The 25,701-nt window shown below is 40.6% G+C and overlaps 2 protein-coding genes across 2 annotated transcripts; both read left to right on the forward strand.

Annotated features, from left to right (window-relative positions):
* Window positions 1-636: 636 nt before the first annotated feature.
* higd1a (HIG1 hypoxia inducible domain family, member 1A) lies at window positions 637-5,874 on the forward strand. Its single transcript, XM_061256202.1, has 4 exons — window positions 637-773; window positions 1,931-2,014; window positions 2,517-2,651; window positions 4,587-5,874. The coding sequence occupies exons 2-4, from the start codon at window positions 1,945-1,947 to the stop codon at window positions 4,658-4,660; spliced, it is 279 nt and encodes a 92-aa protein (XP_061112186.1). The 5' UTR covers window positions 637-773; window positions 1,931-1,944; the 3' UTR covers window positions 4,661-5,874.
* A 2,173-nt stretch (window positions 5,875-8,047) lies between these two features.
* On the forward strand, window positions 8,048-25,436 carry ccdc13 (coiled-coil domain containing 13). Its single transcript, XM_061255962.1, has 16 exons — window positions 8,048-8,064; window positions 8,299-8,481; window positions 9,329-9,477; window positions 10,136-10,278; window positions 10,609-10,698; window positions 11,298-11,414; window positions 12,386-12,490; window positions 13,865-14,023; window positions 14,597-14,773; window positions 18,477-18,683; window positions 19,549-19,643; window positions 20,331-20,504; window positions 21,721-21,840; window positions 22,966-23,120; window positions 23,204-23,309; window positions 23,724-25,436. The coding sequence occupies exons 2-16, from the start codon at window positions 8,300-8,302 to the stop codon at window positions 23,890-23,892; spliced, it is 2,148 nt and encodes a 715-aa protein (XP_061111946.1). The 5' UTR covers window positions 8,048-8,064; window position 8,299; the 3' UTR covers window positions 23,893-25,436.
* The last annotated feature ends 265 nt before the right edge of the window (window positions 25,437-25,701 follow it).

The raw sequence follows: 25,701 nt of genomic DNA on the forward strand, positions 1-25,701 counted from the left end.
TCTGTAGCCTGCACAGAAGTACAAAGAGATAAAGCATTTAGACACACAAATGTATGGTTTTTTTTAATAGATCTACTGCTTGTCATCGTCTGTTTTACTTGACCCCTTAGTCCTTCAGCTCTGCATACCACAGCACAGTTATAAGCGGCACATTCTGTTCTAACCCATCAGGCACGTTTCCGTCACTTGCCACAACGCAGTCAGGAACACCCATTAAGTTACGTCACGTAACATAGCTTTAGTTGCATTCTGGGAAGTGGGGTTTTAGGAGATAAGCGTAGGCATTTTTTCTCTCAATAGCAAATCAAATCCGCAGGACTGGATCAATTGTCTAAATATAAATATATTTGTAACAAATAAAATAGTATCATTATTAAATAATGACTCTGTTCATATGATTAAAGGTCAACTTGAATTTGCTTGAAGAACTACATTCACACAACACGCCGAAGCGGTCAGACCCATTACATAGGTATATAGATGTTGGGTACGTTCTTTTTTTTTTTTAGTGATTTTGTTTTTCATATGTTACAATCAATGTTAAATGAATAGTAAAAAAAATCTTAATATTAATAATACTTAATACTGTATCGCATTGCACGAAATAATCAATTCAAAAGAAAGTTACGTCACACTTGCTTTCATAAGAGTTACATCACGTCGAACCACGACTGCATGCCGGTAACTTTGTCTGAAAACCGGGAGGCGTGACTTCATTCAGCACTTTATATCGAAGGATTCTACATTAGCTAGCATCTTCATCAATATAGCAGGTAAGTCTATTGCCAGTGTATAGATTCTTTTTTTTTCATCTTAAAATTGTGAATGTATATGTTTTCGTACGGTTCCGCTAGCATTTTTCCACTATGAAGCGTTTAAAACTATTATGCTTCGTGAAATCTGAAATCGCTCCCTAAACACACGAGAAACATACGTAGCCTATAGGCCAAATAACCGAAATGTTTTAAACTTCAGTGTGAGCCTAATGGGACAGCTACAAGTGTAAATGCATAACATAATTGCTGGTAATAACTGGAATTTTACCAGTCAGTCAACGCACGTCGATTTTAAACCTATTCCTCTTTTTAATTGAGAACATTTAGCGAACGTTACATGTGAAAAGTTACAATTTAATAAGGATGTTCTTGTAATAACCGTATACACTCCAGCACAGCCCCGATAATTGCCAATCATATCATATTGTCATGGCAGAATAATGTGTTCTATGGGTTTTGGAAGGGTAGCGTAATTTAACGAGATTGACTTTACCGGGAAACGTGCTTTCAGTGTCCTTGCTACCATTGTGCCAGAGTTGTCTCAGTGCGTCATTGTAAAATGATTACTTGGGTTTGTGCCTCTTCAGCGACATGCTGGTCACAACTTTTCGGTTGGACATCATACTGTTGGTTCAGTGTGGTCTTTTGAAACGAGTCAAGATTGACTTGATTTCCTTCATGCTTTGTGGACATATTGTAGCTAGAATATTCGGAATTATATCAGTTAATTAAACTTCCTTGTTGCAAAATGTTGTGTCCACACCTTTAGTTGATTGGGTCGCCTCCTAAGACGTCAGTCATTGCGACATAAATTCGTTCCAACGTGATGATTAACCATGGATGTGTAGGCTACTAGTTTAGAGAAATGCTCTTGCTTCTCTTCAAATTACCCAAATCACACCTGAGTGTGACTACATAGGTTTGTACTATTGACTTTTTATACCAATTTCCAAGTTTTGAAGTGCTTTTGAGTGATTTTTTTCAACTATATATGTTTATATCCATTTGAAATGTTGGGGATTAGAACTTTAATTCTGAAGAGGATTCATACTCTTGTAAACCACAATTTTACTGTTAGTTGATGTAGAGCTGTTGGTGTACTACATTTTAAAACAATTCACATGTATATCTGCTGTTAATAATTTATTTTTCAGACAATATTTCAGAAATGGAGCCCTTCGATGAGCATGAGTCAAAGTTTATGAGGAAAGCAAAGGAGAATCCATTTGTCCCAGCAGGTAAAATATTTTCTGAGTAGGCTATCTTAAAAGCGAGCAATTAAATGTTTTGCTGTAAATATTAAAATAATGAATAGTGCTGTGCCGGGCCGTACGCGGACTTAAAGAAATACTGAGCTCTGTGGCGAAACCTCAATGGTTTGGGGGCTTGCTCCCCCAGAAGACGATTTAGACAATTTTAACAATTAAATGCATATATCTGGCATACTCTATAGTGAAAATGGAAGGATTTGCTTAGATTGAAAATGTATCATTAAAATGAGGTCATGACCTCAGTGTCCTCAATGGTAGTTACGGGCCTGGTGCTGTGTGACCTTGATCACTTGGCCATGATGACCCAATAAAAGGCCAGAATGAAATGATTAACATTCATTCATGTATAGGACAGAAAATGTCAGGAGCCCCTATAGCCATTCAGTTATGCAATGACATTTAGTATAGTACAGCTTGTTGCTGTTGCATTGTAGCAGGGTGCAGCAATAAAACTTTATCTTTCTTTCAGGGATGGCAGGATTCTTTGCGATTGTGGGCTATGGCCTATACAGATTGAAGACCCGAGGGGACACCAAGATGTCCATCCATCTCATCCATATGCGTGTGGCTGCCCAGGGATTCGTGGTGGGAGCAATGACCATTGGTAGCCTCTCTTACATATTATGTATTGTGTTGTGGCTTGCTCTTCGGTCCTGGTAAAATTGATCCAGCTGTGCAAATATGATTATGGTTTTAGAGTTGTAAGTGGTGGTTTAGTGCTTGGTATCTAGCTGATCACAGGCTGGAAAAAGTGACATTTGGTTGGGTTTTTAATGCCATATCTACAGTGGGAGCAATAATTATTTGATCCCTTGCTGATGTTGTAGGTTTGCCCACTTACAAAGAATGGAACTGTGTAGAATTTTAATCATAGGTACATTTTAACATTGAGAGACAGAATATCACAAAATAATCCACAATAACAACATCATATAAATTTAATATATTTTCACATGAAATAAGTATTTGATCCATAGAACAATAGGACTTAATACTTGGTGGAGAAACCTTTGTTGGCAAGCACAGAGGTCAGACGTTTGTTGTAGTTTTTCATCTTGGGAGGGATTTTGGTCCACTCCTCTTTGCAGATCCTCTCCAAATCCATAAGGTTCCGAGGCTGTCACTTGGCAACTCGAAGCTTCAGCTCCCTCCACAAATTTGATGGGATTTAGGTCTGGAGACTGGCTAGGCCGCTCCAGGACCTTAATATACTCCAGGCTCTTTTTGAGCCACTCCTTTGTTGCCTTGGCTGCATGTTTTGGGTCATTGTCATGTTGGAAGACCCATCCAAGACCCATTTTCAGTGCTCTCACTGAGGGAAAGAGGTTGTCGCCCAAAATTTCCTGGTCCATGGCCCCATTCATCCTCCCCTCGATACGGTGAAGTCGTCCTGTCCCCTTAGCGGTGAAACACCCCCCCAAAGCATAAGGTTTCACCTCCATGCTTCACAGTGGGGATGGTGTTCTTGGGGTTGTACTCAGCATTTCTCTTCCTCCAAACACGGCGAGTCGAGTTGATGCCAAATAGCTCTATTTTGTTCTCATCTGACCACATCACCTTCTCTCAAGCCTCCTCTGGATCATCCAGGTGTTCTTTGGCAAACTTCAGACGGGCCTGTACATGTGCCTTCTTCAGCAGAGGAACCTTGCGCGCACAGCAGGATTTTAATCCTTCACGGTGTAGTGTGTTACTGATGGTTCTTTTCATGACTGTGGTCCCAACTGCCTTTAGGTCATTAACAAGCTCCTCCTGTGTAGTACTGGGCTGATCCCTGACCTCTCATGATCATTGATATCCCACGAGGCGAGATCTTGCGTGGAGCCCCAGACCGAGGGAGATTGGCGGTGACTTTGTGTTTCTTCCATTTTCTAATAATTGCTCCAACTGTTGTTAACTTCTCACCAAGCTGCTTGCTTATTTTCTTGTAGCCCATCCCAGCCTTGTGCAGGTCTACAATTTTGTCCCAGATGTCCTTCGACAGCTCCTTCGTCTTGGCCATGGTGGAAACGTTGGAATCTGATTGATTGTGTGGAGAGGTGTCTTTTATACAGCTACATAACGATGTAACGAGTTGACACAGGTGTTTTGGGTAATGAGTTGAGATTAGGAGTGCTTCTTAATGGAAAACTGGTCTGTGGCAGCCAGAATTATTGCTGATTGGTAGGGGATCAAATACTCATTTCATGCAAAAATACGATAATACATTTATAAAATTTATATGATGTTGTTATTGTGGATTATTTTGTGATATTCTGTTTCTCAATGTTAAAATGTACCTATGATTAAAATTCTACATAGTTCCATTCTTTGTAAGTGGGCAAACCTACAAAATCAGCAAGGGATCAAATAATTATTGCTCCCACTGTATGGCTCAATGTGTTTTTATTGCTATACCAAGGGGGAAAATGAATGGAACCACACGTTTGTTCCTTTTTCTTGTTGTGTGAGATTCTAGTCTGCTACTAAATATTACTGAAGGGTAAATGTGCAGTGAAAACATGCTTTAATGCTTGTTTTCGATGTGTGTCTTCTTTTACAGGAGTAATCTATTCAATGTACAGGGACTACATTGTGAAGCCCAGAGAACAGGAGAAGGCTCTGAAAAACCAATGAAAATCTTGGATTTTGTTTTTGTCTGGTATTCCTCAGATGACACCTCATATTAAGGTGTTAAGGGTTTAGTGTATGTTTAGTATAAGTGGTATTCATATATGACATGGATCATAAATCTGGCCCTCAAATCCAAATCCAGCTTTGGTTTTCTTTTCTCCCGGGTAATTAACTGAACAGTGGGTGCTACTGATTGGGCAGATGGTTTTCGCACTGCACTCCCAGGTAAACAGAGGGTGGAAAACCAGCATTTCTTGGCCCTTAAGGAACGTGATTTGATGATCCCTGGCATATGAATTACATTAGTGCACCTGCTGACCATACATCACTGAGCTCAGACAAAATATATTGAATCTGTACAAAATGCAGGGTCTTACTAATTTAGACTTCAGGATCAATCCATCCTGAACATATTGACATCATGTTGATTAAGGAACTCTCATTCCACGCTAAAAATATGTTTGAAGATATGGCACCAAAAGCAAAAAGAGTAAAATAAATTTGTTCAAAGTTAACTTTGCACTAGCACGAGTAAATGGTTCCAATTTGTGAATGCTTAAAATATCTTCCTGGGATTGGTAGTGGAGTTTAGATTAAAAGCAAATAATGAGCTGGAGAGTGCATGGTTATTTGCGAAGGAAAGAAAATTATAAAAATAACAGAACCCTGTTCTTTGTGTATGTGCCAAGGTATTTCAAACAGCCATATGCTCAAAATATTAGTTTAATATCACATTCAAAAGGTGGCACTTCTTCCAGCAGGACAGTTGTCTTTGTACAATAAAGTTTAAGAAGCTTAGATATACTGTTCAGAATTTATGTATGTTGATTAATACCTCATTCTGATCTCTTCAATAATGAAAAGGACTGTTTTATTTATGGTTTTATAATTATATTAGGATAATATTTTATCTGCAGTCTGTTATGATAACAGCAAATGCATTTATCTAGGGACATTTAATTTTTTGTGGCATTTGTTTCTTTACTGTTGTAAGACAGACAGAACAATGGTCACATAATATCTCAATGGAAATATCCGTGCAGGGATTAAACTCTTATCTACATGGTACATAGGCTAGGCCATTTATTTGTGTTAAAAAAATTGTCAGATTTCTGAATGTCAGGAAAAAGGAGTATTTATTGTTTTTTTTTTGTGTGTCTGGGGGATGGGGGGTTATAATGTCTTCATGTCTTATTAAATTTGGTTCTCTTCTGTAACAGTTTTTTCTTGAATTCATTACAATTTCTCATATTTAACCTAACTGATTTGATTTATCCACATTTCTGTACGATGAGATTATCTTAACAAAGTTAACTATTTGAGGGGAGGGGGGAACATCCAAAACAATTCCAGGGCTGTGATGGAATTTCCATATTTGTCAAATTGAATGGTTTCAGATCTTTAGACAAAATGTAATTTTAGACAAAGGGACCCTGAGTAAACCTGAAATACATTTTTCTATTAACCAAATCAAACACCCAAATCACCCCAGTGAAATAAATTGCCCCTTATATCTATCTCCCCTGGGGTTTATGGGAGAGTAGCAAAGGAGAAACCACTGCTAACCAAGGAAAACATCAATGCTCGTCTCACAATTGCAAAAAAAAAAGCAACTTGATGATCCCCAAAAAATTTGGGATAATGTTCTATGAGCAAATGAGCCCAAAGTGGAAGTTTTAGGATGATATGGGTCCCCTTGTCTTGTGTAAAGCAAATGCTGTACATTTTCACAATATGTAAATCATATTAAAAGTCAAACATGGTGGTAGTGATGGTGTTGGGATGCTATGTTACGTTGGGACCTGGAAGACTTGCCATTATTGAAAGAACCATGAATTCCTTGTACCAGAAAATTCTTAAGGAGAATGTCTTGTCATCGGTCTGTGAAGCTGAAGTGTAATTGGATTATGCACTTGAATGACTGAAACAAAATTAAATTAAAAGTCTTGGAGTGGAGTCTTGATGTAATCCAATAAGATTCATGCTGTGGCAGGGCCTGGAATCCTACTGATTTGTCTGAATTAAATCAGTGCTGCAAAGAAGAGTGGGTTAAATTCCTCCACAATAATGTAAAGAGCGATGCCAAATTATAGGAAGCATTGGGTTGCAATTATTACTTTTTCACGGGTGATTTGGGTGTTTGAATTAATAAATTAAATGGTGATTTTTTTAAAAAGGGTTTTGTGTTTACTCAGGTTCCCTTTGTCTAATATTACATTTTGTTAAAAAATCTGAAACCATTCTGTGTGGCAAATATGCAATAACAGGAAATCATAAAGGGGGCAAACTTTTTCATAGCACTGTATCAAAATCTATAAGACTTTAGCCTAATTTACACATTGTTAGCCTCGTTGTATCACCCTTGCTTGTGTTTATTATGCGCTAGTTTTTATGTTCTGAATTACATTTAACCACCAGAGTACTGATTCATTTGAATCAGCACTGACCTCTTGCGACATCTCCTGGTTAAAACCATTAGTTTCTAACTTTTCATTTGGAAAGAAAAAGAAGAAATACTGGTCTCAATAAGCATTACTTTTTCCAGAGTTGCACGTTCATTTATTTGCCTCTATTAACTAGGATTAAAAGTACATATTAACCACTGTATCAGTGCATCTTTGATCCATGCAATCAACATTTCCACGAAACTGTTGCCATGGGGACGGTAGCGTCGGCAGTCGTCTCATAGGATGAGGAAGCGTTGCTTACAACATTGACAGCAGAATGGTCAGCGAGCAATCATGCAAGCTCAATTATTGTTTTTCCCTACTGCATTGATAGCTGTCATGTAGCATGGGTCATTTTCTATCTAATGATTCTAAAAGAGATATCTACGACGACTAACGTAACGTTATCTATCAGGTGAGTGCAAGCTGAGCGCAAGCTAGAAGAACAGACAGCAGAAACCAGATCACACTGCAATTTCCCAACGTTTGTTAGCAAGCTATCCTAGCTTAACACAATACCTGACTAGATGGGTCGTAGCGTTACCGAAACGTGTTTTTCACACATAATAATGAAACACAGGCTCATTCTGTCTGATAGTTTGATAGTATGTCCACTTTGGCGTGCCAGCGCTGTGTGTACAACAATAGCGAAGAGCTAGCTAACCTATATGAAACAATATCTGGTAAGTTAGACCATTAGACCAGGCAGCTATTCGAATCACATTCTCAACATAAGAAAAGTGAAAATGAAGGGCGAGAGAGCAAGTCATAAAAGTCATACCTGACCAAACTTGCGCAGTTTGTATAGTAGGCTATGTAAATAGTATGTAACATACCGTCAGCGGTGTTGAATATAGTGTTTCAGAGACATCAATCCCTGGTGGAGTGCCCCTGAAAGTTTCTGATGGTATCTTTGGGATGTAAAATGTCATCTGTGTAAATCACCTTCAGAACGTTCACGTAAGTTTTATTTATTTATTATTATTATTATTATTATTATTATTATTATTATTATTGTGTGTGTGTGTGTGTGTTTACTATAATGAACGTGAATCCTTATAGATTAAGTTATTTATTTTATTTTATTTTATTTCTTTATTTAGTCTGGGAAATACTAGCTCAGTTAATTGTGGAATACTAAGTAGAAGGGGCCAAGTTCTACTATAACATTGTGAAAACATTGATGGACAGCAGGATGGATAGTGATGATGATGGCTTGGAGAACCTGAGGCTGCAGTTCCAAGCACTGCAGGCACAGCAGGAGAAACGTCTGCAGAAACGGATGGAGAAGAAGAGAGAGAAGGAGAGCCCCAGCGACCAGGATGACCTAAAACTCACAGAGCTGGACGGGAACCCTCCAGACGACCTGAGTAAAAGGTAAGGCCACAGTAAACTGTGGTTGCGGTTTATTCAAGGAAGTTTATGGCTAAGTCCCATAATTTCATAAATCTATTGTCAGCAGGTAAGTGTCTGAGACATTCAGAGCTTATGTGAGCATGTGAGCAAGATCTAATTAAAATGAACCCAAACAAATATTTATCTGTGCTGCTTGAAATATAATTTATATTAATATTGGCTGATGTAGCTACTATCTACTTTGAACCATTCTGGACATGGATTACCAAAATAATAGCTGAGATGGCTTAGTTCTTAAAGGCAGCACTATTTTCTTAGATATTTTCACTGAAAGAGTAAGAGGACATATTTTTTAAAACAAGCAGCATGTTTAAAAAAAGTTTTGTGACCTTGGTAATTTAAATTAAGTAGAAAGCTGCATTTCTTGCTGTTTATAATACGAATAAAGTGGTTGAACACCAGCTTTGGAAAATTAGACATGACAGTGGCAGTGCATCTGCTACTTCTTGGTTGTGACCTCTGTATGCCAGAACTGGTGTTTTATTTTATTTTTACTTTTTAAAGAAGGCGTTGTAAGGTGGGGCAGCTGTACCTCTAACATGTAGCCTACAGCTTTCTCTCCAGAAATGAATCCACTTGTTGAGGGGTTGATTCTCTGTTACAAGCTACAACAAGTGTAGGAGCCCATATTGAATCAGACTGGGGGATATTTCAAGTACTAAAAGCATTCGGTAAATTACAGTGCTACAGTCTTCCCAAGATAATCTATTTCACTGGTGAATTTTCCCTTGATAGTCTCTTGGGCCTGGCAAATGGTCTGTGTTTTTGTCCTTCACCTTACTTAAATAGATTTGCCATGGGCCTCTAGGTTGTTGCAGGATGAGAACGAGCAGCTGCAGGACCAGGTGAGGGAGCTTTGTGATGAAAACGGCAGGCTGTATAAATTGCTGAAGGAGAAAGACTTTGAGATCCAACACCTAAAGAGAAAAATGGAGGAAGACAAACAGACTTTAGCAGGTATGTGACCCTTCAGCACTGTTACATGCCCCAGATACCTTGTGCTCAACCTTCTTTCATAAATTTAACCAAATATGGCTCTTTTTATGCCTGGATCCAGAAGGAGTTAAATGTCACTAAATCTAATGATAAAATAATTATTGGGCGTATATGCATATAAATGACCTATAAATTCTGTCTTCAAGCAGAAGCTGGACCATATAATTACAGATTCAAGCCTTGAGCTTGTCTAGCAGGTCACAATTATCCTCATCCAGCCAGAGGCAGGGCATATTTACATCAGCCAGGTTGCTTTTGGTTATTGCCGCATTGGTTTCTCCAGAGAAATTAAGTGCTATCTCTCCCTCATAGTCCTGTGCTGACAATAGGGTATAAAACAGCTACTGCCTCACATATTCATGCATTTCAGCATTGCACACAATTCATCCACAGGGCACTTGTGTGTAGGTGTATGTGGCATAGTGGTGATTTCAGTAGCACAGTTGGCATAGCTAAATTGGGGAGAATGAAAGGGAGGGGGAAATTGATATTCGATTGTTAATTCTTCTGAACACATTATTTAAAACCGATTTCTATCCACTGTACCTCAGCAAATGATGGCTGTGATCTACAATTCTGATGTTCGGTTTCTAGATTGACTCTTTCCCCTACATCTCAGGCACAGCTGGCATGAGCGGAGACGTGGCTGCCACCAAGATAGTCCAGCTGGCAAAGAAGAACAGAGAGCTGGCCGCTGAGATCGAGCGAGAGAAGAACAAAGTCAAACAGACCAGCAACAGGGTTAGAGACCTGGAAAAGGAGGTACACGTTCACCTCACCAGCATGAGAATCATCATAACTGGCTTGAGCTTAAGAAGCTGTGTAGAACATTGATGCCACCAGTTACCAGAGCATATATACATCTAGATGTTGGTCAGTATTCCAAGAATTTGAACTTGTAGATTCAGTCAAAGCAAGTGCTGGTCAATTTGATACTTGGTAATTAGTTGTTACTTGATTTTAATTGTTTGTTTTTTGTTACTTATATCAGTTTGTCACAAAATGGATTATGTTCTGTTAGTGTTTTAAAAAAAAGAAAAGAAATTCCATGAATTGCAAAAAGGACTTGTCCTGTTTGATATCTTTGCACAGCTGCAAGGCGCATTATCCTTTCCTTTTACTCCTGAAGAAAAGAAGATGACTCCAAATCCGCTTCATTCAAGATCTACAGAGGAATTTTCGGTAACACAAAACAGTTATTAGCTTGAAAAAATTATTTATGTGAATTTATGTGATTTATCTGGTACGCTACACAATGAAGCTTCAGGTGCAGTACAGAGACAAAAGTATGTCACATTTTGTTTTTTATTAAATAAATAAAATGAGCTTTAAAAATGCATTTCTCAGTTCTGCATTGTGCCTAAAAATATCAGTGGTATACTGTTTGATTGTTAATTATTTGTTGATTGTTAGACATTTTCAGATTTTGAAACCGCTGTGCTCAAACAAAGCATTTTTATTTATGCTATAACCCCAAAACACTTTTTGTGAGGGGTACTCCGTCCCTATTTTTTTCATTTGCAAGATGTGGGGAAATGAATGGAATGGCATACATGAGCTAAAGCAGAACAGTCGTTGCTAGTCCAACCAAGCAAACTTAAAAATTATTAATAAGATTACATCATGGACAAAATTGCAAGAATTCCTGGAATTCCATGACCCTGCCAGTGAGAGGTTAGAGATTTGTGTATTTGTATCTCTGTATGTATATGTAAGTTAAACAGGGCTGGCCCCTATGACACTGCTTCTATGCGACTGTCTTGCTTCTTTTGCCCAAAAAGCCATACAGCTCAGAGGTGAAAACCCTTCAGGAGAAACTGGCTGCTGCCAATTTCAAAATGACTGAATATCGCAACCAGATCCAAGCGGTGAAGCAAGAGCTGAAGATAGCTCAGAAGGTCTGTATTCTGAATATTCTCCTCGTTTCTTTTGTGTCGAAATGCATGATGAACAGAACAGGATGGGAGATGAAAATAGACGCTTTTGTGTGTAGGGATTACACATTATTGCCTCCCAAGTTCTGCCTAAATGTTTGATGTCACCACCAGTTCCAATGGCAATGGCTCCAGAGTTTAGATCTGCACCTCTTCTGTGTTGTTCTTTGCAACAAATGAGCAAAGCCATTGTTTGAAAAATATATTTCTTTCAAGCAAGAATGCATGCAAAACTACTGCAGAATGGGTGATAGTCGATATGGGTCCATCGTCAAAGCATAACACTGGGAACAGCTACCACTAGCCATGTTCATCTTGAGATAAGATGTCTTTTGTGATGTCTTTGATCAGTCTGGCCCTTCTCCTCTGACTTCTCTCATTAACAGGGTGTTTTTCCCCACAGAACTGCTGCTCACTGGATGTTTTTTTCCCACCTAGAGATTAGTGTGTGTGAAAATCCCAGGAGATCAGCAGTTTCTGAGATACTCAAACCACCCTGTCTGGCACCAACAATCATTCCACAGTCAAAGTCACTTAGATCACATTTCTTCCCCATTCTGACATTTGTTCTGAAAAACAGCTGTGTAAGAACATAATTCTTCCATTTCTTTCAGAATACTTTGTAGTTAATTTCCGGTGTTGTTTTATATGGCTTTTTTGCTGATATTCATGAACATTTTTCGAGGAAAGAGAGAAGCATTCATGAAAATTGATGTAGCAGTAGTAACCTTCTCAGGCTTGTCATAGTAAAATGATAAGATGGGTAGAAAAACCTGTTTCTGTCACTCAGGCAATTTGCTTGGTAGAAAAATCTGGATAAGGGCATTGGTGAAATGAATGTGATGTTCTTAAAACTGCACTGTGTTCAAGTTGTAAAAATGTGCCACAGAAATGGCGTGCAGCACCATGCTCACAGTGCGATCCCTCGGGTGCAGGTGTTGACCAGCGAGGTGGGTGAAGACGTGAGCATCCAGCAGCTGCTCGGCTCTCCTGGGAACTGGCGTGGGCGCTCCCAGCAGATCCTGGTCCTTCAGAGCAGGGTGAGGAGGCACCTGACGCCCTTTCACCCCCTCTCCTGCCAATTAGCTTTAGCGCCTGTGTCATTGCTGCCAGACCACTTGAACCGAGTCCCACTCCCAATCATGAGTTGATTAAAAGTTTTGTGGATGACATAAGTGGGCGACATGGCTCAGGCAGTAAGAGCAGTCGTCTAGCAGTTGGAGGGTTGCCGGTTCGATCCCCCGCCCGGGCTGTGTTGAGGTGTCCCTGAGCAAGACACCTAACCCCCAAATGCTCCTGACGAGCTGGTTGGGGCCTTGCATGGCAGCCAATCGCCGTCGGTGTGAGTGTGTGTCTGAATGGGTGAATGGAGAAGCATCAATTGTACAGCGCTTTGGATAAAGGCGCTATATAAATGCCTGCCATTTACCACTTACATAAAATGCAGTTTGCCAACAGCCACTGGTCTGGTCCTACAGATCCAGATTGTTAAACTGTCCCGGAAGCAGCGATTAACAGCTGAAATGGATTCTTGCTTTGAGTCGAGACTGCTGGATAATGCAAATGGAACTGTCTCTTACAGGCTGGGTATTATTTTTTTTAGGTAAAATAGTTAATTTGTCTTTTGAAGTAAAAAAAGACAAGGCCCCAGGCAACTCCGTATTTCAAGGTCCACGGTAGCTGAAAAATGAATCTGTCAAATTGAACAGTCATAATCCACCGTGTGTTCAATGCTCTAGACTAGCTGTCATAGATATGCATTAAATTCAGTGAACAATTTGTGGTATTGCGACTTGGTCAGTTTATCTGATCATTATTCAAGGGTTCAAGTTTTTATCTGTGTGATCACTCTGGCACTCTGGAACGATTGGCTGATTAGATGATTGCATGAATAAGTGGGTGTACAAGTGAGTGCCCCGCGAGTATATGATATATTGTGTGTATATCTGTGCATGTACAGGTTGTGTGTGTGTGTGTGTGTGTGTGTGTGTATATTGTGTGTATATCTGTGCATGTACAGCTTGTGTGTATGTGTGTATATACTGTGTGTATATCTTCATGTACAGGATGTGTGTGTGTGTGTGTGTGTGTGTGTGTATATTGTGTGTATATCTGTGCATGTACAGCTTGTGTGTATGTGTGTATATACTGTGTGTATATCTGTGCATCTACAGGTTGTGTCTGTGTGTATATATACTGTGTGTATATCTGTGCATGTACAGCTTGTGTGTGTGTGTGTATATACTGTGTGTATATCTGTGCATGCACAGCTTGTGTGTGTATATATTGTGTGTGTATCTGTGCATGTACAGCTTGTGTGTGTGTGTGTGTGTCTGTGTGTCTGTGTGTGTGTGTATATATATGTTGTGTATGTCTGTGCGCCTGAATGATGGCGGCCATACTTGTGGACTAAGGTGCGAGATCTGGAGCAGCAGTTGGGCCAGGCCAGCCAGATGAAGCGGCCATCTGTACTCAGCCTGGAAGAAGAGATGATGGGGAGGAACCCCCCACTGCAAGACAGGAACATCAGTCACCTCCGCGCCATGGAGCGCGATAGAAAGGACATGCTTGAGGTAGAGTAAGAGCCAGGCTCTTGCACACTGTTCTCTGACTTTCTGAACAGGCTTATCAGCTGGTCACCTCTCCATTTCTATGTCTTAAGAAATCCGAGGATAGTTAGTTTTGGTATTTACAGTTTGCAACAGACCTGCATTGCCATTTGTACATAATTGAATGGATCCGTGTAATCTATTAGGGTTCATTAAAATACCTTTATTGCAATGTTCGGGAGAAACTCTAAAGCAGGGGAATTATATAGCAGACAAGACATGGAGGACCAGTTTCTCATTTCATATAGAACTGTATGGAAATATGAAGATCAGGCAGATTTAAAACAAGAGTCATAAGCATTTTATCATCACCCTCTAGAATTGTATTGTCTTAATACACATCATTTAAACCATCTCAGCAGCAACTTTTATGTATGTATACGTTATCAAAAAAGAACCAAATCTTGATGAGCCTGATGAACATATTTGTCTAGAGTTTAGGTGGTTGTGCTAATTCATGGGGAAAGGTGCTGGGATGCAGTCTGCTCACCGGAGAACCATTGTTTAAGTGCTGTCATCAATTCTTTGACGTGACAGAAGTTGAATGGCGATTACGCGGCCCTTCTACGGGAGCACGAGGAGGCAAAGAAGAAGCTTGAAGGATCTAGAGCAAGGAACAAGGTCCTGAGCTCTGAGGTGAAGTCCCTCAAGAGCCAAGTCTCCACCCTGTTGGAGAAGGGCAAACACGACGATGAGCTGGTGGATGCGCTGCTGGTAAGACTGCGGATATCCATGAATCCTCTTTCTGTCCTCTGTACTTCTTTATTCCCTCTGTCCTCTGTACTTCCTTATTCCCTCTGCCCTCTGTACTTCTTTATTCCCTCTGCCCTCTGTGCTTCCTTATTCCCTCTGCCCTCTGTACTTCCTTATTCCCTCTGCCCTCTGTACTTCTTTATTCCCTCTGCCCTCTGTGCTTCCTTATTCCCTCTGCCCTCTGTGCTTCCTTATTCCCTCTGCCCTCTGTACTTCCTTATTCCCTCTGCCCTCTGTACTTCTTTATTCCCTCTGCCCTCTGTGCTTCCTTATTCCCTCTGCTCTCTGTACTTCCTTATTCCCTCTGCCCTCTGTACTTCCTTATTCCCTCTGCCCTCTGTACTTCTTTATTCCCTCTGCCCTCTGTGCTTCCTTATTCCCTCTGCTCTCTGTACTTCTTTATTCCCTCTGCTCTCTGTACTTCCTTATTCCCTCTGTCCTCTGTTCCAGTGTACCTCGAGCATGTCCACTAGTGGGGCTTCCATCCAATTGTTTTTATTCGAAATGTGAAATTGTGCATGAGAAAACCCCTGAAATTCTATAAAACACCAAGATATCGCAAACGTTTTCATGCTTGGCCGAGGAGAAATAGTTGCCGTATCGATAGAGAGAAGATGGAAAAAAGGGTGATGGAAACTGATGGAAACAGATTTTTCTAATGAACTATGACGTGATGGGGTCCAAAAAGGCCCAGAAGTTGGCAGCTTGGCCAGAGACGTTCCTGATTACATAATCTTATTGCCCCCTCTTCAGAACATTCGCAAAACACTAGTTAATGGAAACACACACTGATTTGCATTTGATGGAAACACAAACTGATTTGCATTTCCTTTGGCAGACTTTTCAGAAACACACTTAACATTTGCATTTCATTCCATCTCCTTACATTTTTTCTCTGGGAAAGCTGCATTAAAACAAAATATGAACCCTATTTGCCAATATAGGCATTTCCATTTACACATAGATTATAACTATGTTTCTAAAGACAGTTCCGACGCTGTCCTCAAGAATACTCTGGTGGATTGCACATAGAGAAATGCTTCTGCTGTAAAATTATTATCTAGCGAGTTTGGAAATGAAAATGTAATTGGAATTTGAATTAAAATAATCTAAAGGATACAGAACTGAATAGAAAGGAAATCGAGTTTCAGGTCCAATAATTTCCACTCAGTTTTTAACAGAATTGCCTCAATTTTTATCGCATATGTCACCCTTGTTCTGCACAACTCATTAGCTGAACCCAGCGCAGTCTCGACTAGCGTGGTGTTTCATGTTGAGCTTCAATGTGCGTGCTCACCCTGGCCATAAAGGGCCACAGTTCAGCAGGTTTCTCAGCTCACTGTAAATCTCTGAGACCCAGCTGAAAATACAAAGGCTATGTGTAAAGATCATATGATAAGCTACTGAGATTGCTCTTGGCTAGATTCTTGTGCTCGGTTATAATTACTATTTGTGCAGGTGGGAGTGTTAAGCTGGCGCTGCACAAGTTAAAATAAAAGTTTCCACCAGATTCCCTGCAGTTCATCAAAATGATCTTGCTTCATTACTTGAAAACATTTGATTAAAAAGGTATAAACCAAGCAGACTGTTTTGGCTGAAGCCACCTCCTGTTTTATATGGCTGGTGGCTTTGGGGTTGTTTGTGTTCTCTCATGAGTAAATTTTAACATTAACTGAAGTACATGGTAATTTGTGTCAATTGTTTCAATTTGTTTCAGTCAGTTGGTTCATTTACAGTAGGTGAAATACACAGTATGAATTGGGGGGCAGCCAGAACTTCATTATTTTAGGACAGTGCAATAAAACAAAGCACATATAATATATTGAGGAGTTACATACTGTATATCCTAAGGCCTCCAGGGCTACAGATTTTTCACAGATAAAACTTTCACTAAATTACAGTTGTGTTCAAAAAAATAGCAGTACATCAGTAACCTGATGCACTACTGTTATTAGTAGTAGTGATATTTCTTCATGGCAAATAATTTACTTGTAGATATAGTAGTGTACAAAACACAGACCCAACTGTTATGACATGCATGCTGCTTGTTCTGAGTCATTGACTCATTCATTGAAAGGGGCATGTTCAAAATAATAGCAGTGTGGAGTTTAATGAGATAATTAATTCATTCTGTGAAAAACAGGTATCATTAATTGTCCTTTATTAAGGAAGAAGGGAAGCAAATTTTTCACACATTGTTATAAAATATATTTCCTTCTGAATTGGGCTGAAATGGGCTGTTCCAAACGTTGTCAACGTCATTTGATTAAAAAGTTGATTGGAGAGGTGAAAACATATAAAGAAGTGCAGCAAATTATAGGATGCTCAGCTAAAATGATCTCAAATGCTTTAAAATGGCAACAAAAACCCGAAGCACGTGGAAGAAAACGAGCAACTACTGTTAAAACAGATCGAATAATAGTTAAATGGCAAAGATTCAGCCATTCATCAGCTCCAGAAAGATCAAATATTATCTATGATTACCTGTAAGTGCTGTTACAGTCAGAAGACATTTGGTTGAAGCTATGCTATCAGCAAGAATCCCTGTAAAGTACCATTGTTGAAAAAATGGCATGTGCAGAATCGGTTAAAATTAGGAACACATTGATTGGCCCAAAGAGAAATAGCGTAACATTCTGTGGACTGATGAGAGTTCTGTTCTTTTCGGGTCTAGTGGTCGTCGACAGTACGTCAGATGACCCCCGGGTACTGAATTCAAGCCACAGTGTACTGTAAAAACAGTGTAGCATGGTGGAGCAAAAATCATGGTATGGGGATGTTTTTCATACTACGGTGTTGGGTTCGTATACCAGGGGTCATGGATCAGTTTGAATGCATCAACATACTTGAATTGCCGTATGCCGAAGAGGAAATGCCTCCGAAATGGGTGTTTCAACAAGAAAATGACCCCAAACACATGAGTGAGCAAGCAACATCTTGGTTCCAGACAAAAGGATTGAGGTAATGGAGTGGCCAGCTCAATCCCCCGACCTCAACCCCATTGAAAACTTGTGGGGTTTCTGAAGCAAAACCCAAAAATTCACAGGAACTGTGGAATGTAGTTTGTTAATCCTGGGCTGAAATACCTGTTTCTAGGTGCCAGAAGTTTGTTGACTCGATGCGACACAGATGCGCAGCAGTTATCAAAAACAATGGTTATGCAACTAAATATTAGTTCAGTAATTTAAAGTGAAGTTAAATCTTAAAAAATGTCTTCAGTTTATACAGTAACGTTTGAGTTTGAGGTGAAAATATCGACACTGCCAACAGATTAATATTCCTTTTCTTTGCTTCCTGTAAAAGAATAACGCAGACTTGATCAAATGTGTTAATGCTTTGATTTGGAATTGAATGTGTAATGTTTCCACTACATTTGAAATATGGAACTAAAAGCTATTAAATAATAGTTGCACTTCATTCACTTTTTTAATGCACTGCTACTTATTTGCACACAACTGTATGTCTTGCCCAGGGCTCACTTGAAAATAGATTTATGTTTATCTCAGTCAAACTCATCTGGATAAGTATAGGAACAATGAATATTACAAAATTTCAGTTGAGGAAAATGTTTAGGATGCAGATGGAGTGCAGACCTGCCAGCCCTCCAGCAGAGGGCACCGTTGAGCCAGTGCAGCCCCACGCTCATCTCATTATTCCCTCACAGAAACAGCAGAAGCAGCTTCAGGACGTTCTGGGGCGCCTAAGCCAGCAGGAGCTGCAGACCAAGGAGGCCGAGCAGAACCTGGGCCAGCAGCTGAGCAGCGAGGCTCAGCGGCACGGCTCCCTCATCCAGCAGCTCAAGCACATGGTGTCCGAGAGGGAGGCCAAGGTCAAAGAGCTGGAGGAGGAGATCCGACAGCTGTCGCTCAAGGCAAGGAGGGCACTTTAACAATGCTGTGTTGTTTCTAAAGCCGTGATATTTTAGCCATGAAGCGCTTTCCAATTGCTTATTTTTACCTCCTTGCCTCCGTTGGGTGGAGCTAGGAGAGAGCAAAGGATGTCAGGATGGTGGAATTGAGGCAATGTTTATTGCACTCTGGAATGTCCTTGCTCTTTCAGCAATTGAAGGCCTGTTAGTTACAGACGAGGCAGATGGGGAGAGGTGGTTCCACAGTCATGTGTTTGGGGAAATGCGCTTGTGTTTTATTGCATAAGAATCCTTTGGGAGCCCCTTGGCTCCTTGTTTCTTGCTGCTTCAAGGAGCATTTAACTGGTTGGAATGTCCTTAAAAATGGCAGACCTAGATTAATTTCTTGGTCCATCGAGGAACAAGAAAATGAGGAATGACAAAATAAGCAATTTGAACGAGCCCAAAAGCTCTTTGTTTATTGGAAAAAATTTTCATGAACTTGTGGTGCATAAATGATCGACATGTGGATCCGTGTCTCCCCATCTGCCACGTCTGTAATTGACGTGGCTTTGAACTGATGCTGGAAAGAGCAAGGACATTCCATTTTCCTAATACAGGGCTCCTCAATTCCTCCGCTCCTCGCTTCCTTTCCTGGGTGGAGCTAGGAGTTAAGAAAGGAGCCAAAGAAAGGAAGCACAGGGGTGAAAAGGGATTGGAAAGTACCCACTGGCTTGAATTCTGCTACCTGCTTAATGAAAAATCCTTCATTATCCTACGTTACATTATCTTAGAAATTATAATGATGGCTGTGACTTCAATTTTACACAAATAAAAGTGTATCTTCCTTGTTGCTTTGGTTCTGTTCATATGGATTTGTATCCTGCAGAGAAATGACGGTGAGGAAACGTGTTCCACGTTTACAGTGTCTGGTTCCAGACCTCCAACAACAGGGAGCAGTAAGAGTGACAGACTGTCTTCCCGGTAAATACACCTTTTACAACATAGCATCTCTATAATTTTATATTAGTTTACATCTCAGTAAGGGCTGGGAATATACTGCAATATTTTAAAATAAAACATATTATCATGCTCACAAAAGATTTTGGTCAAATTCTCTGCAGTATATTGCCAAATATACAAGTATTGCTGCTAGCTGACGATACAGTGTTTCTGTAAATTCTTGCTGCAAATTATTGCTGTGAAATTTCCAAAAATGACACATTTTTACAAAATTCTGAAGCAAATGCAACCTTCGTAAGGGTTATTGGGGCCAGTGAAATAAATCATTGTAAATGTTCCAACTGCCTGTTGAACTATAAAACTGCCATTGTTACTAGTGAGGCATTGAGACTGTGGCCACAGGAACATAGGTTTGGCACGCATCTGTATTGGCGAAGTGAAGTCCTTCTGTACGTCATTCTATTGTTCAGCAATTTCCCATTTTGGTATCACTGAACATATAATTTGTTCAGCCACAACTTTAAAATCCATTATGATATAACATTTGTGTAGCCTTGTCATTCATTTTGTTATAATTGGTGTGTTCTTCAGTGTGATGGACCATGTGAACCATGACCACAACTTTGCTTCTCAAACATTTGAAACCTTTTGGAAGCATTACAGCCGCTGCATGTTTTACCATCTCACGACGTCTCCTGCTCTTTGCAGCGCTGTTTCCAAACTCGGCCACAAACTCGTGGAGACGGCGACCACGGCGCCTCCGTCGGGAACCAGCTCTGCGGTCGGGTCGGTCATACGCCCCCCCTTCTTTTCTTACTCACCCATCGTCATGGAGACGTGTCTACTGGTCGTAAATTTTCTGACCGCCGTGTCAGACTCGCTGTAACTCACTCCATTACTGCCTACAGAAAGGAAGCCATAGAGTTTCTCTTTTAACCGTTTTTGTCGTTCAGTGGACACCCATTATAGCAATTTTGTTTGATTTGCAAAAAGAAAAAAGGCTTATTACAAGACTAAAGTGATTGTTAAATCCTTTGCTATTCACACTATTCTCTGTAAACACTGTTGTGTGTGAAAATGTAATCATCAGCAGGACCACTTGACCATTGTCTGTATTGTTTTGCATTGAGTGGTCTCTGAGTGTTCATAATATGTGTAAACCACAAAGAACTCATCCCTGAAATGCATAAAACAAATCCTCTACTGTGATATCATCAAACAGGGTTGTGCAGCGAGACAAAGCAGACAAAGCAAGATTATTTTAATCCCTAAGGATTTGTGTTTTTTTGGAAATTACACTGTTGAGGGCAACCTTCATGATACAAACATACAGAAATCTCATTTAGAATCCTGAAATACTCCAAGTTGAGTAATGTTGTGACTTTTTTAAATCAAAGAAAAGCCTTTACTGCCTTTGCTCCACAATTTGGAACGCTAAATCATTTTTTAGCAGGGCTCATTGCCACAACCTGTGCTATCAGTTTGAGAGAGCAGACAACCACGTGCTGCCCTTTAACACGCAACGTGTCAGCTGCCTCTCAACACACTGCAGGTCAGGCTCCCAAACACATGAGTCTGAGGAAGCGCTTCATGCGCATCTTAACACGCGGATGTGCAGGTGCGTGACTGGTCAGCAGGGATCGCTGGTCTGCAATGACTCATAGCCATCCTGAATGGCTGAAAACCTCTCGTCCTTGGGTGACGCTAGAGCCAGTTGTGCATAGCCCTACAGGGCTAGTGGCCACAGTTGACACTTGCATCACAGATTTGACACTAGACAACGCACTAGAACAGTGACATAACAGGATGAACCATCAAGCAACACTCTTTCTTGCAGTCTTCAAATCTAATTGATTACAATTGTAGACTGTCATTATGCTAGCCTTTTATGAATTGGATACTCTATTATTGTGACTGTTAACCGTTGCCATGTATGCATTCTGTTTGATTTTGCCCCCCAATCTCCCACTCAATATCAAACTCTGCTGGCCTTCCTACATATATTTTCTAACAATAATTGGGCCTGAATTTGATTATTTGTGGTCTGAGGTTGTACTGGATTTGTCGGAATATGAAGAGATGCTTTCCCTTTCCGCAGGTCTCTCGATGTAGAGATGAAGGCCTTGAAGGCTCAGTGTTCTGAGTACAAGGCCCTGTATTTGGCTGCCACTGTGGAGAGAGATAAGCTCATGGAGTTAGTGAAGTTATGGGAAGCCAGGTACAGCATCTTTTAACCACATTTCTGCAGGTTTACACCCTTACATTGATTCTAGTTGGTAGAAGATGCCATAATTGGCAGGAAGTCGCTATGTTTTTCCTATTACACCATATCCTGTGGAGCCATAACAGAAATGCCTCTAATAGGCTGTATCCAAACTAGGCACTGTGCAGTGTTCTATTTTAATACCACGGCTGCTCAGTAAAAAAATTATAAATCATCTCCAGACAGAATATCAGCAAGTATTGTTTTCATAATAAATCTTTGGAAGGCCTTTTCCATCTACTGAAAACAAAACTAAGAAATTATAGTGTTTTTTCATGTTTGATGCCAAGGAATTATTTCCCCCTGGATCCCTTTCAAAGCTCACACAGCAGTAACCATCCTTCTCAATCTGATGGAACTTTTTGCTTGTCTCACTTTCTTTTCCTCATATCTTTAAGCTTTATCATTTCCAGTGTTCCCTCATATTAGTCAGGAAATAATTATTTTGTTGAAATAAAATTGCATACCATATCAGATTTTTAATTGTTTTGTGTGTGGTGTGAATTTAAATGAGGAGTGTGTGGAATGAATGAAGCCCACATCACTCAATTGTCCTGTATAATTTAACACATTACTTTACAGGTTCTTTATTGTCTACCAAACTACGAAACAGTATATGATATATCTGTATGGATGATTCCGTCCTCATTTCAGTTATCAAACACAATACACATACATTTTTGTTGTCTGTTTACTGACAACTGAATTAATGAAATTGAGGAAAATAGCAAGAAATTTATCTTGGACTGCTAAATAATATACAGTACTAATAATAATTACTGCTTATGTAAATAGCACTGAATTGGCATGAAACAATAAATAACACTTGGAGAGCAAAAAATTGTGCTCCAAGTATTGCATCAGTGACTATTTAGCCTAAGAGAGGGGGGGGGGGGGCTAACTGGAATAAAATAATAAATAATTTATTAATTGGGACGCATTAGTGTGGAGCACATGTGCTCCTTGGAATGACGTTAGCGTAGCATCTGATTTGTTGTGGAAATGTAAGTCGGGTGGATGAGCAGGTGGGGGGAAAGGGGGGGCTCTGTGACTAACGGAGGTTTGGGCCTCGCGCGGCAGGGAGCAGGAGGCCAAGCAGAAGGCCCTGGAGGTGGAGCAGAAGCTCCAGGGGGAGAGGCGGAGAGCTGTGCTCCTGGAGCAGCAGCTGGAGAAGGCCAGGCTGGACGAGGGGAAGGCCGGGGTCTCTGCCAGGGCCAGCAACAGGGGCAGGGCAGGTATGGAGCAGCAGCAACGACCCTGACCCCTCACCCCTCCCCCGCTTTTCTGTCTTCTGACCTGCGTGTCTTTCTTCAAACAGGCATGTCGAGCAGCTACACAGGGCTGTCTGTAAACCAGGCCGACGTATCCCCCAGGAGTCCTGCTGGCCCGGAAACAGAGGCGCAGATGAATGAGCTCAACACCAAGTAAGGCTCCAGGACATCACACCTCACGGCTGTAGCATAGATGTTAAAATGTCATGCGGTATTGTGTATGTTCCCTTGCCCTCAAGTTACGTTGCCACAGCAGTGAATCGGGAGTAATCCATGGCACGTTTGGGACACCGATAAAATTGAACTGAAATCATATTCATGATTTAAATAGAATTTCAAAATGAAACAGGATTCCATAACGATGATTATGGTTTCCCGTGGACAGTGAAAGTGGCATTCCGAGTAGCATGAGAGTTCTATCGGACACATAATGGCGTCTCCCCAGCTTGGCCAGATAAAACTCGGCCTCCCATAATGCAGTTGGGCTCGTATTCGGGGGAAAAGAGCAGTAAGACAAAGAGATGTGGAAGTGCATGGAAGCGCTAACGCTGTCCCGTTCGGCCTCAGGTTGGCCATTCAGCTGGACGAGAACGAGGCCCTGAAGGCTGCCCTCCAGAGCACGCTCCGGGCCAAAGAGGAGGACCTGCGTCTCTACAGCGACATGATGAGCCAAGTCAAGCACGTCTTCCTGCAGGCTCTGAGGCAGCACAAACAGGAGGCCGGCACGGCCAGCTAGCGCCCGCCACCATGCCGGTCGCGTGGACCCAACAGAGCGCGTCCAGGAGTCCTCCCAAGCCCCCAGGTTTTTCTTCTGCCAGACCTGTTACAGGCCTAATGCGATCGATAAGCTCTTTGACTGGACACGTGCACGTAGACGCAAGTCAGACCTGCTGTACTTAATAGCAGCCACAATCGCAGTCAGAGATAAAGGGTGTGATTTGGACACCGGACCTCCAGTAAGGACCAATAAGCCAGGTTGCTTGAGGCCTTCCAGAAACGTGAATAGATATTGTTGCGCCTGTCAGAAATGTTTATGTCTCAATTATTTTACTAAATCCTGTTCTTGTGTGCAGTTAGATCTGTGTTTCTATATTTGTCCTGGCACCTGCAATTATGTGAAACAAGAAGCAGGATATATTAAGTAGAGTGCACTCTGTTCACTTAAATGCTTAAAAGAGTAAGATAATACACAATATGATGACTCAGTGTATGAGGCTGTGTGAAACCTAGCGTGGCCTTAACTCAGAAACGAATAATTATGGATGAAAACAAATGCTGCACAGCTCCTGTTTTCCTGTTATCAGTTAAAGAGAGAAGCAACAAGGTGCTTAAAGGTACAATAGGTATTTCGGACTCCTAACGGTCAAGAGAGGAATTGCTACAACAGACAACCTCAAACCACAACACTGTTTAAGCTTCCCATAGTCTATGAATAGAACACGTAATATCAATCGTTAGTATACAGTTAGTTCAGGGTTCTCGTGCACTGTTTTGGAAAGCTGACAGTGACAAATGCAACAGAGCCTGCTGTCTTTTCATAGTGTTCTAGTAAGAAAATGTTCGCCGAACAAGTGACTTTATGAAATCTTGACTTTGGTGTGCTACACTTTTTATAGTTTTCATTTTAGCTAACCAACTATTTTGTGAGCAAGCAAGTTATTTGGCTGTGTAATTAGCTGGCTATATAACTAAGATATGATAGTCTACCAGAAACGATGCAACTGCAACTTGCAGTTTGAGAGAAATAAAGGTTACAGAATAAGCTCCAAGAATGCCATTGGCTGTGGCAGTTGGAACCATTTTTCAACCAATGAGCTTTAATTGCTGTACAGCTGTACAATGTTTTGATGCATTTGACGACCCTACAAATGTATGCTTTGAAACCCGAAATTTAGGACTATAAACACAGGCAGAGGGTGAGTCAACATGTCAGTGAGCCTTTTTCAATCATAGGAAGGGATTTCCAATGGTCTTGTAACAATGTAACACAAAAGTCTTACCTATTGTACATTTATAGAAGTGATTTACATTTTATTTTTTATGAGGGGGCCTTGCCTTGTTAAGATACGGCATTGTACGGTAGTTTTACAGAGGTAATTGCTGGAACCACGTAAGAATTGTGATAAAAGATACTGTTTCTAATCCAAGATTTTAGGCTCTGTCTGGTTTAAATTTATGTATGTTGCTCCGACGATGCTGTATGGTTATTTTTTTTACATGGCTTCTCAACTTGATGCGAAATTGCTGTGTTGCTGTGTTTAGCTGTTCTTTAACTGTGAGTGTAACCACGAGTGCCTGCATTTACTATGTGAATAAATAGATGCACAGGCAAATATTTTGACTTTATTTATTTGACTTTATGTAAGCACTGTGCAAGACCAGAGTGCAAATGTGGAACCTCAAAGGTTCAAAATGAATTGCGCTGCTGACAGCTCAGTTATGGCAGAGAGGGGAATACATTTGAAAACGGAGTTTACCCATTTAGCCCATATAACTTCCCCAGAGCCCGCCAAACACAGTTCTGACTGTGAGAGCATCTTTCAGT

Source organism: Conger conger, chromosome 9 (genome assembly GCF_963514075.1).
Source record: "Conger conger chromosome 9, fConCon1.1, whole genome shotgun sequence".
Taxonomy (NCBI): domain Eukaryota; kingdom Metazoa; phylum Chordata; class Actinopteri; order Anguilliformes; family Congridae; genus Conger; species Conger conger.

Bases quoted from the DNA above. Each gene is read 5' to 3' on its own strand.
- higd1a (XM_061256202.1), top strand. From the start codon at position 1,945: ATGGAGCCCTTCGATGAGCATGAGTCAAAGTTTATGAGGAAAGCAAAG. The intron at 2,015-2,516 runs GTAAAATATTTT...TCTTTCTTTCAG, and splicing joins GAATCCATTTGTCCCAGCAG to GGATGGCAGGATTCTTTGCG. The intron at 2,652-4,586 runs GTAGCCTCTCTT...CTTCTTTTACAG, and splicing joins GGTGGGAGCAATGACCATTG to GAGTAATCTATTCAATGTAC.
- ccdc13 (XM_061255962.1), top strand. From the start codon at position 8,300: ATGGATAGTGATGATGATGGCTTGGAGAACCTGAGGCTGCAGTTCCAA. The intron at 23,121-23,203 runs GTATGGAGCAGC...TTCTTCAAACAG, and splicing joins CAGCAACAGGGGCAGGGCAG to GCATGTCGAGCAGCTACACA. The intron at 23,310-23,723 runs GTAAGGCTCCAG...GTTCGGCCTCAG, and splicing joins ATGAATGAGCTCAACACCAA to GTTGGCCATTCAGCTGGACG.